At 40.2% G+C, this 20,149-nt stretch overlaps 1 protein-coding gene across 5 annotated transcripts in view; it reads left to right on the top strand.

The window, feature by feature from the left end:
* The window catches only part of ERG (ETS transcription factor ERG), a 284,518-nt gene that overhangs the window by 158,995 nt on the left and 105,374 nt on the right, over positions 1–20,149 (top strand). The window contains exon 1 of one of the 5 annotated variants that reach the window (XM_060150937.1): positions 16,066–16,196. The exons of the other annotated variants lie outside the window; for them this stretch is intronic. Coding sequence (XP_060006920.1) covers positions 16,179–16,196 — 18 coding nt within the window. The 5' untranslated portion in view covers positions 16,066–16,178. Of the gene's footprint in view, positions 1–16,065; positions 16,197–20,149 lie in introns of those variants that run through there. 5 annotated transcript variants of the gene reach the window in all.

Raw genomic sequence — 20,149 nt, 5'->3', positions numbered from 1 at the left:
GGGAAGTCCCCCTTTTTCATCGTTGACTTTGGTTATTTCAACCTTCCCTCTTTTCTCCGTATTTGTACTCATCAAGGATTTATAAATAACTAATCAAAGAACCAGACTGGGCTTTGTTAGTCTTTTTCCACTGTATGCTCATTATCTATTTTATAAATTTTGTTCTTGGACTTCCCTGGCAGCCCACTGGTTAAGACTCTGCACTGCCAATGCAGGGGGCACAGGTTCTATCACTGGTCGGGGAACTAAGATCCCCCATGCCATGCAGCCAGAAAAGAAAAAAAAAATTAAGAATTTGTTCATATTTTTTAAATTTTTTCTTTGGGTTTTTCTAACTTCTTAAGATTAATATCCTTGTTTGTTTCCTGTGAGAGATTAACCACAGAAACAGTAACATTATTGTCTAATCCATTTCATATTTACTCTTCGTTTTTAATTTGCAGAACCAAACCTAGTTCCCGTTAGGATATAAGTAATTTCTACAGCCATTTCTTCATGCCATGTCCTAAAATGTGTTCTAATCTGAAGCATTTTATGTGTGCCCTTTAAATTAGTCTTGTGAATCCTCATTGCCGAAATGAATCAATAATAAATATCTGTCTGTAGATGACAAGATATCTCCCTCATTTTGACACATTTCTTGGAATAATCTTACCTGCAGCTTCTTTGTTCCTTTCATGTTGAACTAACTCCTTTACCTGAGCTTTTAAATTTCTTATTCCTAAAATACTTTGACACTTTCCCCCCTACAGTCTGAACACATTCTAATCCTGTGCGACTCAACTAAAATTTTATTTTTCCCAGGAGCTTTTATTAATGAGTCTCACTGATTATTTTACTAACGTTAATTTAATAAAATAGATGCTCAGATATTTCTGGGATAAGAGATTAAACCTCTACCTCTTTTTTTTTTTTTTTTTTTTGGTACATGGGCCTCTCACTGTTGTGGCCTCTCCTGTTGCAGAGCACAGGCTCCGGATGCGCGGCTCAGTGGCCATGGCTCACGGGCCCAGCCACTCCGCGGCATGTGGGATCTTCCCGGACCGGGGCACGAACCCACGTCCCCTGCATCGGCAGGCAGACTCTCAACCACTGCGCCACCAGGGAAGCCCTAAACCTCTACCTCTTTGTATCTATATTACTGTGTATTTATGTTATGTGTTTTGTAAAGTCTATTCTGTAGCCTATTATATGTTTTTATTAATATATTTAAATTCTGTGACATTTTAATATTTATCAGAATATGAATTAAATTTTTGTCTGATTACAGAAGCAACACATATTTGTTATAGCTCAACTTTCCACAAATGTTTGACTTAAAAAGAGGCAATTATCCCGTGATCCCAACCTCTAAACTGAGGTTTATGCCTCAGGATGTTTTCTCTGCATTTAGTAACACAAATCTGGTAATTTTTAAAACTTATTATGCCTTGAGCATTTTCTATGCAGTGAATTTAGATCTCATTCTTCTTAATACTGTGTGGTCTATTATTTAGTCTCTGATTGATAGCATTCAATTTTTTCTGATTGAATAGCATTCAATCTGATTGATAGCATTCAATTTTTTCTCATTTTTTTATGATTACTAAACAGGTGAACATTCTTGCACCTGTCTTTGTCTATTGTGAATATTTCTGAAAGGTGGATTTCTAGGATAGAAATTGCTAAGTCAAAAGATAAATTAACTTTCTGATAAGGTATTAATCTATATCCCTAATAAATGTGAATGAAAGTGCTCTTTCCTCAACATTCTTGCCAATGTTGCAAAAATCAGAATTTTTTCATTTTTGAAAATATTCAATATGGATAGGCCCAGAATGCTGTATTTTGATTTTCTTTAATTTCTTCCTTATTTTGATTTTCTTTAATTCTTTTCATAGTTATTGGATAGTCTATATAAATAGTGAAATCTTGTGATAGTGACTTGCCTCATGCATGTCACTTAATTTTTCTAATTTAAAAAATTGTATTGACATATAATTGACATATAAGATTGTATTAGTTTTAGATGTACAACATGATGATTTGATATATGTATGTATTATGAAATGATTATCACAGTAAGTCTAGTTAACATCCATTACCACACAGTTACACACTGTTTTATCTTGGGATGAGAACTTTTAAGATTTATTCTCTTAGCAACTTTCCAATATACAACATAGTACAGTTATCTATAGTCATCATGCTGTACATTACATTCCCGGGGCTGTAAGATAAATATCTTATAATTGGGTCTCTGTGCCTTTTGATCACCTTCACCCATTTTGCCCACCCCTCTCCTGCCACCTCTGGCGACCAACAATCTGTTCTCTGTATCCATGAGTTCATTATTATTATTATTACTGTTATTCCACATATAAGTGAGATCATGCAGTATTTGTCTTTCTCTGTGTCACTTACTTTACTTAGCATAATGCCCTCAAGGTCCATCCATGCTGTTGAGAATGGCAGAATTTTATTTTTTTTTATGACCAATATTCCATTTTATATATAAACCACATTTTCTTTATCCATTCATCTGTTGATGGGCACTTAGATTGTTTCCATGTCTTGACTGTTGTTAATAATGCTGCAGTGAACAGGAGTATGCAGATATCTTTTTTGAGATAGTGATTTTGTTTCCTTGGGATAAATATCCAGAAGTGGAATTGCTGGATCTTATGGTACTTATATTTTTAATTTTTTGAGGAACCTCCATACTGCTTTTCATAGTGGCTGTACCAATTTACATTCCCACCCACAGTGCACAATGGTTCCTTTTTCTCCACATCCTTACCAACACTTGCCATTTCCTTTTCTTGTTTTTGTTTTAGATAACAGCAATTCTAACAGGTGTGAGGTGACATCTCATCCTGGTTTTGATTTGCATTTCCCTAGTGATTGGTGATGTTGAGCACTTTTCAGAGCTCTTTTACATCCCATTGGTTGGGATGGCCAACAGGCACTCTTATCCATGCACCAATTATTTGTTCATGTTATGTTTTTTAGGTCAGTGCATCTCATCTAACAGTACACTTTCCAGTTGGCTTTCCAGTCTGTCATTTATACATAAAGTAAATTATATTGTAAAGCTGACCAAATTGAATTGCTCTGTTCCGATGTTTCCCAGCTGGGGTGATTCTGCCTCTACCCTCAGGGACATTTGGCAATGTCTGAAGACAGTTTGGGTTATCATAACCGAGGGCATGGAAGATGCTCCTGGTATCTGTAGATGACAAGGTATTTCCCTCATTTTGACACATTTCTTGGAATAATCTTGGAATAACGGGCAGAGGCCAGGGATGCTAACAAACAAACATCCTGCAGTGCACAGGACAGCTCCCACAGCAAAAAGTTTTCCAGCCCCCAAATGTCTGTAGATCACAGGTTGAGAAACCCGGCAGTCTGCTCTAAATAACATTTTAGTGCCCTGTTCTTCTGTAAGTGTACCACATTACCTCTATGCTAAAGCACATATTGGTTTCCAAAAGTTGGGATGTGTCTGCAATTGATGGATAAGAAAGTGTTAATGGCTAATTTTGTTTGGCTGAATTTTTTTTTTCCTTTCTGAGTGATACATTAAATCATGGCGTGTTTTACATCTTCTCATCCACAGTCTTATGTCGATGAAATGTGATTATGACTCTGTCTTAGTCTTTCTCTTATTTATACATATGCACCAGTCTAATTTCAGTGTAGGACTAGAAGTCTTATGTAGCATGACAGTGTAACTGCCATAGTTACAGGCATTAAAAATCAATCAATATCTAGCCTTGTATCTATAATCATTCTACTCTGTGCCTGCTTTAAGGTAAAAAGCAATATTCAATGTCTAAAACAATTTTATATTTAATTTTATGTTAAAATAGTTCCTCTTGGATTTAGTAAATAGACAATATTGATAAAATGTTCGAATTTAGTGCAGCATGATTGATTTCTCCATTTGGGAGGTTCTGAATCATTCCTGTTTCTATTGATTTTTCCCTTTCACTTATATCGATTACTTTTAAAATTCGGGAAAATGATTGGAAATCCAAATGATTTCCATGTTAGGGAAACATTTTAGGTTGCTAGATTTTTTGCCTTAAACCGATTCTCTTACATTTACAAGCACCCTGGCTAATTCAAGGACCTCTGCACCTACCGAGTCTTGGGAAAAGGTAACAAGACAAATATCTCCTTTTCCGTATAAATTCTCTCCTTTCAGATCTTGTTGTTAAAGGCGGTGATCACCTAACCTAAAACCTAGTCAGATGACAGCAGCACAGTTTGGTGGAGAGAGCTTTCATTTCTGGCTCTTATCAGAGAAAATCTGTATGTGTTCAGAGGGGCATGGATTTTAATGTGTACTGTCGATTCTTTTTTGCATTTATAAGTGAGAAAACAATTAACTAGTTAAAGGGTAGCAGTTTTGAGTTATTAAGAGGGATCTGGATTAGCCTCAACTTCCCTGGGTCAGTACAAGGTAGCCACTGATATTTCACATCTGGTTTTGGTTTGCAGTAACTAACAAAGAAGCCCAAGGTATGTGTAGCCCCATTGTTAGGGGTCTCCGGGCTCTTTTAAAGACAAAGAGCTTCCCACTCCAAAGGTCCTGAAATACTTTTAACTCCTATTTACAGATTAGGCCAAACCTCTTAGGTTAAGGTTCATTTAAGGCAGTCGAACAATTTCTTTGTGAACTTCCCAGTTTTCTGGCTGTTAAAGAAAATAATAAAAGAAAAAGAGCTCCCCAGTGCAAGAATTCCATAAAACAGAGAGAGGCGTGTGAGACGCATTAATGGTTTCCATTCCTGATGAAAAGCTTGAGACAGCTTTAAGTAATATGGAATCAAATATCTCAAATCCTAGCTTAGTCTGGGAGGTGAGGCTTGGATGCTTCAGCTGCCTGAGGAGAGGAACAGCGATGCTGCATCTACAAGAATTCAACGTGAGGGGTTAAAAGCAAGATAACTGACCTTCTTTAATTAAACCTCAGATGTTCGGGGAGAATTCCACTCAGGGCTGCGCTTTTCCTCGTCGTCTTTTGGGGGATGAGCCCACGGCACTGTGGTTCTTGGAAACGGACCTACTGTGTGTCCCTTTGCTCATAGTAAAGCTCTCGTCCAGTGCTTGTGCAGACCCACCGTTGCCGTCCTCCAGATGGCTCTCATTATAGTCAAAAATTGACCGACGGCAGCCCGCAAGGCGTCCTGGAAGGCTTCGAGACGGCCATGGGGACAGAGCCCCTGATTTCTAGGAGCTAATGTTTCAGGGAAAATAATAACAACACCTCCTAAACACTAGGGCTTTTCTTCTTAGTAACTCGAGGTAATGAATCCTCTCCCTCTGCTTCTCATTTCCCACCCCCTTTTCTGTGAAGTCACAGAGGGGGAAATTAAAGTTTTCCCATGTCTCCTTGGGAGAGTCATCTGGGGTTGATGGGCAGAGATGTTTCTAACAAATGGGAATGGGGCACCAGCAGTATGAAGCCTGGGGAGCTGCCGGCATTGGGTGTGGAGCCAGGGTGAAGGCCAGGGGCGGAACAGCAGGGGTTCCATCTCCATGGGGTCGTGACCCTGAGGCACGCTTACATTGAATGAGCAGAGAGAGGACGAGAGTAGGAGAGCAGAGGGAAGAGCTGTTATGTTCACAGTGTTTGTCTGTTCTCTTGGGTTAAGATGCTCTTGTGATTTCAGAATCTTTTTCTCTCCAACTAACATATAGGGTTTTTTGTTCTTTTTTTTTGAGGACTGTTTCTCTTCTTTCCTGCGTCTTCAGTGGCTGACACGATGCCGAGCGTATAATGGGTGCTAGTAAAGGTTTGATGAATGGATGAATGATCACGTAGCAAAAATATTTTCTGCTGTAACAATGCTGCAAAAGATAAAGGATCTTCTGATGGCATCCTCATTCCTTATGGCTGCTAACAAAACACTCCAAAACTCAGTGGCTTCAAATCACAGGGATCATTTGATTACTCCTTGTGGTTCCAGGGGTTGAGTGGGCTGAGGGAGAGGCGGTTTTCGCTCAGGGTCTCTCGGGTGGTTGCTGTCAAGTGGCAGTGGAGTTGGAGTCACCTTGAAGGTTGCCTCACACTGCTGGAGGTTGGTGTTGGCTGCTGGCCTGACTGATGACCTACAAATGGCCTCTCCATGTGCCTTGGACTTCCTCTCAGTATGGTGGTTGAGGTGTAGGAGCGGCTGTTCCCCAGAAAACCAGGTGGAAGCCGTATCATCTTTACAGATAGCCTTGGCAGTCACACAGCTGAACTTCGGCTATAGTCACAAGCCCACCAGCTTGGATGGGAGCAATGTCAGTGTCACCTTGTTAGATGGGATTGTGTGACAGGACATCTTACTGAACTGTCTGGGGAACCGTGATTGTCATGGGTGATACAGCAAGTGCCTAGAAATGCAATGAATCTGTCATTCAGTGCGTGTGAAGCCGGCCCGGTTGCTGAAATAGTTTAGCTGGAAATAATTTTTGTCAGAGTTCCTTTGGAAAATGGCAAGGGCTGTGGAGTACAAACGGGAGCCGTTATTTCATTCTGCAGCTCTGGTAGCTCTGCTGTGAATACAGCGTGGCAGGCCAAATAGAGGGCATGTACTCACTCGCTCTTTCAGTCTTTTTTTGCTTGCTCATTCATTCGGTATTTATTTATTTATGATTGAATATCTACTCACTGCCGGGTATTTAGGTCAGTTACTGAGATGGAAATCCCATAATTTATAGAGTTGGAAGATCTCTTAGAGACCCTTTGCCTTCATCGCTTCCCAGCACCTTGATCTGGGGGAGTGGCTCAGGAAAGTCACCTCCAAAGTTGTTACCCAGGGTCCCTTGGCCAAAGTTTGACTTTTGGTCCCTCCTGGGCTGCCCGTTGGCACAGCCCATGCTGCCCTTCCCAGGGCTCCTGGCTCTGTAGACATCTTCATTCACTCATTCGTTCATTCGTTCATTCATTCATTCATTCAGCAAAGGCTTGCTTAGCGCCAGCACTGTGACAGAGCCCTGGGGCCCCCTGGGGGCTGCTGCTCTCATTTCAGCCTGTGGGGTGCCGGAGAGGGGCACAGAGCAGCATGCTCAATGTGTGCTAGTTCCTCCTTGGAACAAGCCTGTGGAGTTACTCATTGATGTGCACATGGAAAATTGGGACAGGTGAATTAGATGACTCCTTAAGTCACTAAGGAGGCTGAGGCTGAGGCCAGGCTGAGGCCCCTCTGCCCTAAGCCTAGGCCCTTGGGATCGGGGTGCCACCCTGGGCTCGTGCTCCCTGAGGGATGTCCCCAGGCTCCCCCGCCAGCGTGTGCAGGTCTATTTCACCTGCGGACGTAGGCGGTAGCCCTGCACTCACGTCCTCAGTTCCCACCTGAGACAGCTTATCGTTGGCAGTTAGGATTGTGGGAGCTGGCTGTGCTCTCCTCAGCTGCTGATGCCCAGTATCTGGAGCTGGGTCAGTGTGAAGCTGGATGAGGGGTCCCCTGCTCTTACAGTTTTCAACGCCTCGTCCCGCTGCTCTGCGCCATTTATGTGCCCAAGTCAAAGTTGTTGTTCCCTTTAAAAATCACAGACGGAGGGCTTCCCTGGTGGTGCAGTGGTTGAGAGTCCGCCTGCCGATGCAGGAGACGCGGGTTCATGCCCCGGTCCGGGAAGATCCCACGTGCCGCGGGGCGGCTGGGTCCGTGAGCCATGGCCGCTGAGCCTGCGCGCCCGGAGCCTGTGCTCCGCAACGGGAGAGGCCACAACAGTGAGAGGCCCGCGTACCGCAAAAAAAAAAAAAAAAAAAAAAAATCACAGACGGACAGATGAAATACTGCCTTAATTATCCTTCCGTAGAACACACTGCATATGAACCTCTGCTCCACTGGCAGACCGAGAGGAAAATCCATGGTCAACTGCAGTTACAGGGGCCTCTTCAGATGTCTGTGGGAGCCATCCCCACGCAGCCCCCCTCTGGGCAGCCAGGAGCACAAACAACCCTCATCTACTGCCCTCATTCTTCCTTGGTATATAGGAGCCAAAGTGGAAGAAGAAAAAGGAAATTCTACAGATATGTTTAAGTACAAGTGAAGACAAAAAGAGGAAAGTTGCAAAATCAGTTAACTTTTTTGGTTTTGCAGATATTTCCAAGACACTGCATTTTGCTTTAAGTGTGTTTTTAATGACCTGAAAGTCAGTGTAATTGCATAATAGGGTTATTTTCAAGAAAACTCTCGTATTTAGTTTTAAAGCTTATTTTATTTCAACTCTATTTATATATACCTTCATATTGTATATCATTTTGATAAGTGTTGTATCATAAGCATATCCCAAGAGACTACGGTTTCTTTTTTTAAATAAAGGAAGGGACCACAAAGTCTCTCTCACATGTTACAGTATAATCCGTACCCCTCCTATAGTTCTCATGTCTGGAAAGGGTATACTAATATCTGAGTTCAGGCAAAGTGCTTAACCCTGAAACCAGAAAATAAATGCACTCAAAACTTATCATTTACTTGATGAAACTTGCACTGGGAACATATTCAGCCCTTTAGAATTACTGTGAAATAGAATATTTTTCAGGGTTTGAAATTATTTATAGTGATGTAGAACAATTATACAATTTCCATAGTCAAATCTCACCCAGAATGATGCCATTAGTCCTATGTACAGATCTTTTTTTTTTTTTTTTTTGGCCGCGTCGGTGGGACTTGTGGGATCTTAGCTCCCCGACAGGGAGTTGAACCCGTGCCCTCGGAGTGAAAGGGCGGGGGTTGGGGAATTCCGTCTTATGTGCAGATGCATATACTTTATATTTCCTTATGTTCCATAATAATGAAAAATTTTTAATTTTCAAAAATGTTCTACATTTTGAATGTTGGACTTTGATTTTAGTGGATAAATGAGACAACTTTGTAGGATAATATCAATTCAAGAAACGTAGAGGCAAGAATTATGCATACTCCTCTCCCCTCTAAGGACCTTTTAGAGGGACATTTAGCGCCCTCTAGTGACAACAATCAAGCAGTTCAAAAAGAAATTCCCTGCAAAGCTTACTTCTGGTTTCCAGCTAGCAAATAAACAAAGCACTTTAGTTTTTTGGTCTTGAGGCAGGATTATTTTTGTAGCTGTAATAAAGGGTAAAATAGTATCCTCTAGGCAAACCGCCGCTTCTCTTCTGGCCTGTCATTGACAATACATCCAGAAAGAACATTTCCACTTGTCCCCGGAGACTGCAACTTTCCCCAAATTATGTGCTGAGATTTGTGTTGGGATCAGATGCAACCTATGAATTAACCTGCATCATAGTTTTGAGTACATTCAGTGTATTTAAATAGAAGTAAACAAATTTTCTTTCCATGAGGGTGAACTGGAAAAAAACTGGCCTGTACTCTGTACCTCCAAGAGGGAACAGTTCTGTACCTCACTTTGCAGAGGGAGAGGATACAATATAGAGAGGGTGCATGTAGAGGGGATGCAATGCAGAGAAGGAGCACAGTGCAGAGAGGGTACAGTGCAGGGAGAATACAGCCTAGCGGGGCTGCCACAGTGAGACAGACCCTGTTTCACATACCTGCCTTCAAGATGTAGGCCTAGGACTAAGTTAAGTCTGCAGGTTGCCTGATTACACTCATGCAGATCTAAATGCGTTATTTACGGCACAGCACTTTGTTCCTTGGCTTCCTTTCTGATTCCAATTGCGATAGAAATATATCAGCAAAAACATAAACAAATTAAGTGATGTGGAAAGAAAGGCCATCTCAATCTGAAACCAAAACGCCTTTATAAACAGACTGAGCAATTATGGAATGCTGGCTTCTCTGTAAATTTCCATTAATTGTGTGACATTATGGTGCGATTTGAATGCCGTTTCTTTGAGAAATAGTATATAATTTCTTTAAGAAATAATTTACAAAATCTTACAGATCAAGACAAAAATAAATGCTGATGCCCAGTATCTTATAAGTGAGACTGACACACTTAAAAAAAAAAAACATTTAAAAATCTAACTAGTGATCAAAATCTAACTTAATGTCAGTAGCTCCAGATAACTTCTCGGGGTGGCCAGGGGTGATAGCTGAGGATAGTCATTGGGACACAGAACCCTAGATCTGAGTAGCGGGCAGAGGAACAGGACAGCCTTTAGGCAGAGGGCCATGTGCCTTTGTGGGCCTTCCAGTTATGTGACATGGGTGCTAGACTGTCCTGTGGTGAACCAGTGGCAATCTGATGACTATAACATTTATACTAATTTATGCCCCAGTTAGATGGATGAAGACCTTGAAATGTACTTAATGGTTCACAAATTGTATGTAGAAACATGATCTTTGAAAAAGGAAATTTAAATGTTCCTTTATACTAAATTAGTGTGTCAAAATAAGTACTCTTGTTTCTTTCGTCTTTGCTTTTTAATTAAAAAAAATTTTTTTTCAGCCACGAGTATTAAGTTGACATACTTAGGGTTCCTGTTATGGGTTTTAATACTCCCGCATTTTTAGAGCCATTGGGTAAGAGGCAAAGTTGGCAAAATGTGAGGATATAGGTGATGCTTATGAAATCGTGTGCACTGAAATCATTGCTCCATCTGAGCCTATAGAACTGAACTTGACACATGCTTCCAAATTAAGCAACTTGGTGTTGAGAAGTCGAGGATTTAGTGTGTGATAACAATTTCCTTGTTTTAGACTAGTTCAAATGCACCAAGACGCTGAAGAATATATTAACCACTTAGAGAAAGTGTTGAAACAGTAGTTATTTAAATTGTAATTGGATTATTTCTTCATGAGCGGCTGGAGGGTATGCCACACACACACAGAGTCTTACCCAATGGAGTGAAACAGTCCTCATGAAGTCCGCTTTGAATAGAAAAATGGTCCTTAACCAGTATAAGATGGGTGACCTTGGGGGCTAAGAGTGCCTTATGCTCCCTGTGTTCTCAGGCAAATCCTCCAATTGATACAGATGGAAAAGTTCCACTGGGTGATGGAGTTTTCCGTTGTGGGGACAGCTCCAGATGCTTAATCCTTATCTACAATCTCAGGCGTGCCCCTGCCAAAAATCCTTTGGACATCCTTCTTGCCGGGCTCTCTTGAATAATCCAAACATTACGCATTTTAAGATTCATGTATCATCCTAGGGACAATAAATATACAGCACTTTTATCCTATTGTTTTGCCCATAAAGAGTCTGCGGTTCATGGATTGGTCCCATGCTCTGCAGTTTTATGTGTGCGGAATTTGAGTTGCCGAACAGAGACTTCATGAATGCTGAGACACCCAGGGACTGGACAGAGTCCTGTCATCCTTGTTTCCTTGTGCCCACCAGAGCTCTGAGTGGGCATGGAAAAGGCACTCATTGACTGGAGGGAATAATGCTGGGGAGGTGACCATTACAGAGCACATGAGTGTCTGCAGGGTTTCCTTAGTGAAATTAATCAAAAAGAGCTACTCCTGTAGATGTTTATAAAAGAATGTGCATTTTGGTACACACACATATAGAGTTTGACAAATAGGTATCGTGTGCTGCATGTTATACAGGTATTTAGAAAAAAAATAGAACATTGCATGTTGCTTATATAACTTTTTCATCACAATGTAACATGTTTATTGTAACTTTTTTAAAGAAAGACGTCTATGAGAAACTTTTATTTAACACTATATTATAAAAAATTTAGAACTCAGAGGAGTGCAAATGATACAATGAACACTCATGTAAGTTATGATTGAGATTTGACAATTGTACAATTTTGTCACATTTGCATTATGTTATTTTTCATGAATTCTTTCAAATAAATTACAGAAATTATTACCTTTTCATCTTCAATACTTTGGAACGCAGCTCTAAGTAGTAAGGACGTTTTCCTACAAAGTATTCTTAAAGCTATAAATAGTTAACAATAAATCTATAATATGATGTAGCAATCATTATGTATTCAGATTTCTCTAGCATCCCTGGAAAAGCCTTTGACTTCTAATTTGTTCATGTCAGTATCTAATTGTAGACCATCATTTGCATTTGGGCTTTGGGTTTCTTAAGTTCCATTGACTCTAGAACTCTCCTCCCCTCTTCCCCACTTTTTTTTTCATAATATTGGCTTGCTGAACATATGAAACAATATGTTCTACATATTTTGTAGAATAGATGAGTAAATTTTATTCTATTTTACTATTTATTTATTTCTATTGAAGTTATTATAACTGATTTTAAAATATAGATGAACCAAAGGGGAAAGGGGGAAAAACAAAAAAGATTCTCTACTATTAGTATTGTAGTATGTAGCTGACTAATATTTCTGTTTTGCCTTTTTATTTTTAACAAAATGAGTCTGTGATATAATTCTCCTTTATGACCTCAGTTTTAAATTACCAGACATCGTACCCTAATTTTCCATATCACTAAGTATTCATCTACTACATCATTTTCCTGCAGTATTTTCAGTGATGATAAGTATGTCATTGTATGGCTGTTGAATACAGGGATCAATCAGTCCATCATGAGTGAATCTTCTGTTGTGTCTCCAATTAAGATTCTGGCTCATTATCTCTTTGCTACACTCATATATGATTTTTAGAACTATGTTGCCTTCACCCAAAAGTGTTCTCAACCCTTGACCTTCCTCTGTAGATCCCACACAGAGAAGTTAGTAGGAGAAGACGGATGAGCATTTGTTGACTCCAGCAAATGGGAAGCTGTGGATTTAGGATAAATAAATGACAGTGCTCCTTTTATAGTTAGGGTAATGGTAGAGTCTATTTTACACTCTTTCCTTTTTCATTTGGAGTAAGATATGAACAGGCTTTTGAAGGGCTTTGGTAAATTCATGGGTCATGGGTCCCTGATGTATAAGTACAGAATGGAAACGTGTAGTTTATTCACACATATGCCGGGGGTGCCACACTGTTCCAGCATGGTGTTTACTGAGTTCCAAGGAGGGTGGAAAAGGACCCTGTCTTGACAGATTCATGGCAGGATGACCCAGGCGGAGGCTACCTGCAGTTGCCCCGAAATGGGTCTGCATAGTGACCTGAGGGTGGCTTCCCCCAAGGAGGCGTGGTGTCTCGTTGGAAGGGCAGCCCGGTCCTTAGGCTGCTGAGTGTTCTAGTACTGAGGCCGTTTAATGGCAGAGGTTTGGGTGTGGGTGACGGGAGCATAGATGATTTCCCCCAGAATGATGTTTGGGAAATGATTTCTGCATTACTAAATATATTCTAATTAATAGATATGCCTTGTGCTGTCAATAGCCAATTGAAGTTTGTTTTTTTAGAACTTTGCATTAAATAGTCAGAGAATACTGAACTGGGATGCTATTATGCCATTCTAGACATCAGGAATAATTCTCTCGGAAGATGATAGACATCAGTCAGCATTTGTCATTAGAAATGAGGAAGATTTGCCTTTTAAATTTTGTAACTGGGTTTACAACTCATTATCTCAAAACTGGATTTTTATTACATCACTTCGTGTTATATGCATTTTCAGAATTAGACACAATGAAACTTACGGATAGAATCTTCAGGAAATAAAGAGTAGCATAGAGTTTTCTGTTTGTAAGTTCCAAGCAAGTACATTAGTCTAACAAAATTTTATTAAAGAATAAAATATGGGTGTATATACATATATATGCATTAGACATAAGTAAGAGAGACAGAGAGAGAGAAGGCAAAGCAAATGATGTAAATTACCAAAGTTGGAGGAACTGGTGAAGGATATTAGGAGTTCTTTGTATTATCTTGTAACTTTTCTATAAGTTTCATTCTTTCTGTTTTCTTCTTTATTTTATTGAAGTGTAGTTGATTTACAATGTTGTGTTTATTTCTGCTGTATAGCAAAGTGACTCAGTTATACATATATATATTATTTTTCATATTCTTTTCCATTATAGTTTATCACAGGATATTGAATATAGTTCCCTGTGCTATACAGTAGGACTATTATCCTATATATAATAGTTTGCATCTGCTAATCCCAAACTCCCAATCCTTCCCTCTCCCACACCCCTCCCCCTTGGCAACCACAAGTCTGTTCTCTATGTCTGTGAGTCTGTTTCTGTTTCGTAGATATGTTCATTTGTATCGTATTTTGTTTTATTGCTTTCTTTTTTTTAATTAAAATGAGCTTTTTAAAAAAATTTTTATTGGTGTGTCTTATTTTATATTCCACATATAAGTGATATCATATGGTATTTGAAGTTTGATGTCATTTCTAAATAAAGAGTTAAAAAAATGTTACTGTTCGCTGATTTGAATTAGACAAGAACCAAGGAGTTCAGGGCAGACCCTCAACGAAGAATTAGATCTCCATAAAATTGTTGATGCTTTCCTGCTGCAGAGGACAAGGGCTGTGTCAGAAACCAGGCGGCAGTGGTGAGATGGGACCGCACAGAACTTTCTTCCATGGCTATTTTTTTTTAGCAAGGGGTCACCCTACTTAAGGCTGCTCTTTGAGAAATTCATAATAGAACACTGCTTATTAGGGTACTACAGTTCACATTTGAAATTGATGCTTCTTAGGAGAGTAAAAATAAGGAATCTCAGTGGAGCTGAAAGAGCGCTTTTCCCAGCACTCCTGAATCCTAGTGGAAGCTGCCCAGATAAAACAACTCAGTACTTTGAAATTTTAGGGGAAACACAATTTGAATCAGCCTGCCATCTCATTTATTGTTTGGAGATGAAAAGAGCGGAAATGAACATCCCCTCAAAATGTAGATGCTGAGAATTTGTCAGGTTCTGATTTTTACATGAGATTTCTTATAGTTTCTCTTTCTTTCGTTTTCCTTTTCCCCCCTCTGTTTGTTTCTTTCTCTTTGTTCGTTTCCTTTCCTCTTTTCTTTCTTTCTTTCTCTCTTTCTTTCCTCTCTCCGCCCACTTCTCTCTCTCTCTCTCTTTCTTTTCTCCTTCTCCTTTCCTTTCTCCCCTTCCTTCTCCTCATGTTTCCTTCTCCTTCACCTATCATAAAGGGAAATCTTGGGATCAGTGAAAGATATAGAAACTTGGGCTCATTTCTAGAGCTCTGATGTAGACAGGCCTAAGTCCCAGTGAAATCAATTCACTGACTGCCTCTGAAACCAGGAGCTGCTGGATGACTCAGGGTTTTGTCTATTGTGTTCTGCGGGTCCCCTATGGAGACCACACCTCTTTACTGGCCCAACTTTAGTGTAGCTAGATTCAAAGCAAAATGTTGTTTCTTCCAGAGAACAAGTAATTTCCTGAAAATGAGTAATTAAAAGGCCTGAAATCCTCTAAGGAATGTTCAGACCTACAATTAGCTGTATTTCCTCTGAGTGGAAAACAGACGTGTGGCCCTGAACTTACAGCTCAGATTTTAAAACACTTAATGAGGACGTGGCATCTCTGTGTAGCCAAGAGTTCTACTGGGGTCTGTTGTCTGCAACCTGGACGTTTGTCAGAGGGGGCCAGCTCGCTGCCATTATAAAGCATTCGTAGTCATTTAAGTGCCTTGGATTTTAAATAAATATTTGAAAGTGAGGATTTGACAGGTTTATTTTCCTCTTTATTTCTCTTAGCTACTTCCATTCTAGAGTCTTTGCATTTTCAACTATTTTATCGTGGAGCCGATAGCAATTACTTATGTTTGGAAGGAGAAAATGAAACTGTCCTGGAACATTCACTTGAGATGCTGAACCAGTGGAGGTTGTTAAAAATCAGCAGGTGAATGGCTATTATTAAATGTCGTCGCCTATTCACATGAAATAAGCGCTACCTGCAAAGTGGAGCGGGTAGGGGCCTTAGGCCCCGTGACCCAGGCGTGTGGCACATCCGGGGAGACAGAGGCCCAAGAGTCCCGTCCGCACCCAGGGGCCTTGAGGAGCGCGCCGCCCACGTGAAGCCACTCGGAGTCCCGCCACATCTGCATCCTGCCCCGGGGCGGCGTGTCACAGGGCGGCACACTGGGTCACACCTGCTGTGGTCATCCCAGGCCCAGGCAATTGATGTCTTTTTTTTTTTTAATTGAAAAAAAAAAAATCTCCTGGCTGCATATCATCAAGAAAAACAACATTGTTTTCAGGGTCTCTTATCTCTCCACTCCCAAATATCCTGTTTCTTCGGGCTGGGCAGCCAGGACCAATAGAAACCTCTTCCTGCCATTGACTGACTTCATTTCCCAGACTTAGCACAATCTCATCCGCTCTAAACAACCTCATCAAAACTACTTTCTGGTCAGAGAGAAGCAATAATTATTATTAACATTTATTAACGATCAATAAACTTGATTGCATTATGGCCAGCACTATTAAGGTAAGGAGAGGGTTCCTTTTCATTTGACCAAATTCTGTGCTTGTTACTCTTTTCTTTGGTTTCCTTTATCAACGCAGATAAGTGAGCATTGGGCAACACCCCCGCTGCCACAATAGAGGACAACAAGATTTCCTTTGCACTGCCTAGTAAATTTCCTTTTTCCTACTCCAACCATCCGCAAGGCTTAAAAACTTCAAACTCAGAAAAAAATTGGGGTTTCTAAATTCACGGTTGAGGGCTGTGGATGACCTTTTGCAAAAGCTTTTCAAAGAGCGCGTCCGAATTTTCATATTCTTTAACTATCTCTAGCGGTGCCTGGATGTGTATCTGCTGGAAGGCAATGGACTTGGAGAGTTTGGAGGGCAGGGTCGGAGAAAAAGATGGGCTTGGAAATGTTGAACTTTTGGACGTTCTTGAAGGCCTCCTTACCATCAGGGGTGCCAGCCGGTCCCTGTGGAAATGAAGAGATGCCTGGCAAGTGGCTGTCAGTCATGGGACATGCCAATGTTGACTTGATTTTTGGAACCTTCAGGCTGAGAACAGAGCGTTCTCATAATGCAAGTGGTGGTAATTCGGTTTGTTCGGTTATGTATTTATCTTTAATAAAGTACCTACTCCTCGGTGCACTGTGAATAGACTTTCTTCTCCGTGATGGTTGCTTTGTGGGAATTGCGGGTTGGTTCTCTGTGCTCTGGGGTGTGTGGTCTGATGTTTTGTTTTTCTTGCAAATAGAGAGATTAAGGTGGAGGTGAATGCACAGAGGTAGAAACGTGAATGTAGTCTGATTCCTGGAACTGAAGCCAGTTTGATGGTTAGTGCAAGTTGGCGGCATAGAGCCCGTGAAGTGGTCTGTCACAATATTTTCAAGGCCAGCACGCCTTGGTGACATTTCTAGAAATGAGAAAAGTCAGGAACAAAAACAGATACTGAAAGGAGGAAAAAGCGAGTTTATGGGTTGCATGTCTTTAGTTTTGCTGCATGTAGGTGAGAAGCATTTGGTTGTGTTTTCATCAAGGGTTTTAGTTGATCTGAAAGCTCATGAATAGAGAAGTTTGCCCAGAACTGGGCCAGGACAATTTTTAAAAGCCTCTTTGATTTGGAATTTGAAATGTTTGTGCGAGAGGATTTAATTAATACCCGTTGCATAAACTATGTTTCAGAAGTTCTGTTCAGTTTCTAGTTTTCAAGATAGGTTTTGGTTTTCAAGGTATGTTCAATAATACATATTAAAAAATCATGTATCAGAGATTTTTCTTTCTTCAAGGATTGAAGTCTGCTGAAGTATAACTGTATAGAAAGGAATTTTAAAATTGAGGGTTTGATGTACTCTGCTTTGAGCTATATGAGTAGAAATTATTTGATTTTATAACCCCAAATGCTGCCCTCTTAATTCTTATTTTTACCCTTATTGGTGTCCATATTTCATAGCGGTTGAATCTAATGTTCTTTGTAAATTTTGAATAGCTTGGGTACAGTTGTGTGTGTGTGTGTGTGTATGTGTGTGTGTGTGTGTGTGTGTGTGTGTGTTTCAAAAAAATCAGTGTATTAAAGGACATTGAAATAACAGACAATCCTTTAGGTGTGGGGTATGTTTTGCATAGAATACAAATGTGTCATACTGTTTAATTTAAAGTATACGTTTCTGAAAAGATGAAGATATTTTTGAAGCTTGAACGTTTTGTGTTTTTCAGGATGAATTTTGGGAAACAGTTTCCACTTACCCAGGAGACTATGCTTACTTTAACATTTGATTACACTGCATTATCTGTGTATCATATATAGCTTAAGTGAACTTTCAAAATGACTTCAAGTAGACTCTTTTTAATCCTCTGTTAAAATAAAATAGCCCCTCTTTATAGGTAACTTCCTTTGACAAATGTTCTGCTAGGCTTCCTGGGTAAAGTAATGAGATGACTTTACAGACTTGTTTATAGAGTGGAAAAAAGGAGGCCTGAGTCTGTTGACTGCAGTTTTAATTATGTTAGTGCAAAGCTCAAATTAGCATAGGGAAAATTACGGCTGTCCGTTGGAATTAGGAAAGTCTGTCATACGGGCAATTTCCAGTCTCAAACGCACTCTGTTTTTTGTTGTTTCAGTAAATAAATCAATTAGTCCATCAAGCATCAGATGCACAGAATCTGTTAAGTTGGTCTCCGCATCTCAGTGGATTTTTTTTTTTTTTGGCGTGAATGTCTATAAGACCCTATGAGGCACTATGAAAAGCTCTATGTTTTTATCCCGTCTTTATGATTCTCACCATCATTTTCCCTTGGTATTTTGGAAATGGTAAAAGAGTGTTTCCATGGGAAGAAGTAAAGGAATCTTATGAGTTTATGTGAGTATGTCGGTTGGTTTATCCTTAAAGGGCAGTGGATTTTAAGATCAGATTAAGAGTTCTAATAAAAACGAAAGCATCAAAAGTGATGTTCCCACATGTAATTCACGAATCAGTTTTGGTGCTTCCACTGCTTCCGGGGCCACCTGATGATACCTGGGGGGTGCTTTACAACCCCCTCCCTTCCTTCTGCACAAAACAGTGCTGCCTTTGCTTACAGCCTCCAAGCAGCCAGTTGTTAGCCTTGGAACTTGATTTTGCTTCTGTTAGGATTTTTAATCCAATCTCCCAAAGACTTCCCTGATCCTTTGTTATGCCTTGGGCCACTCGGGAAGTCTAATGAAGCCTGCAATCCCGTCTCAGATTAATGCTTTTAAAATGCAGGAAAGGCAATACATAGAGTGACAAGGGCAGCTAATACTATTGAAATCCAGTTCTGTCCTTGGACTCCTTGGGTTGTCCGTGAACCCCAGGTTACAGCCCCTGATCCTAGAGTTTAAAGGTCCTTAGTCTTTACGAGGGGATTGTGGGCATTTTCCTTTATCACAGATCTGGCACTGGAAGACCAGGAGAGAGCAAACTGCAAACAGCAGCGTGAGTGGAGAGCATCTTAGAATCAGGGGATGGAAAGTTACTAACAAGGCTTGCTATGGGAGAACATGATTACGGTGTCAATGAGCTGTTTAAAGAAGTTCCTTTCTTTGATTTGACAGAGGTTGGAGGGTTTTGATGATCACCATGATATAACTTATAGGTGGAATCTAAAAACTACAACAAATAAGAAAAAGAAGCAGACTCACAGATGTGGAGAACAAACTTGTGGTTACAAGTCGGGAGGGGGAAAGGAGGAGGGGTAACGTAGGGGTGGGGGATGAAGAGGACAAACCATTATATATAAAATAAGCTGCAAGGATATACTGTGCAGCACAGGGATTATAGCCAGTATTTTATAATAACTAGAAATGGAGTAGAACCTTTAAAAATTGGGAATCACTATATTGTACACCTGTAACATATAATATTGTACATCAACTATACTTCAGTAAAAAAAAAGAAGTTAATTTAAAAACATGAAGCATCTTTTACGTATTTCATGGCTTGCACGTAGCAGGCTCTTGCTGAATATTTGCTATCATGTGTGAAGCAAACTTGTTTAAAATTAAAAGCTCAGGGTTATATGAAGGAAGTTCATATATAGGATTTTAAGGGATGTGATGAATGAGCTTAATAGCTCTAGGGCATATAAATTTTCAACAACTCATTGGCTCAAGTGAAATTTCAGTTGTTTCATCCCTTGTTACTATAGAGGACTCTGTGACAGTGGAAGGAATAGAAAACGGAAAATACTGTTGCACCACTATGTGAATGTCATGTTTCTAGAACACTGGCCTAAAGGTGGAATTATGGGCCGTTATCTTAAAATGACTTGCTGCTTGCATCCGTGGGTGGCTCTGGACACAGTTTGCCCCCTCTGGACGGGACACAGCACTCTTCCTCCTACAGCTCTCTCTGAGGCTGGGCACGCTGCCTCAGTGGCCGTGGAAAGGAGAATTGGAAAGGATAGAATTTGTGGATCATTCTTCCCATGAAATATACTTATGGAGGACTGCAGTACTCT

Source organism: Lagenorhynchus albirostris, chromosome 5 (assembly GCF_949774975.1).
Source record: "Lagenorhynchus albirostris chromosome 5, mLagAlb1.1, whole genome shotgun sequence".
Classification (NCBI taxonomy): Eukaryota; Metazoa; Chordata; class Mammalia; order Artiodactyla; family Delphinidae; genus Lagenorhynchus; species Lagenorhynchus albirostris.
The sequence above is the reverse complement of the archived record's forward strand: the minus strand, read 5'-3'. Positions and strand labels throughout refer to the sequence as shown.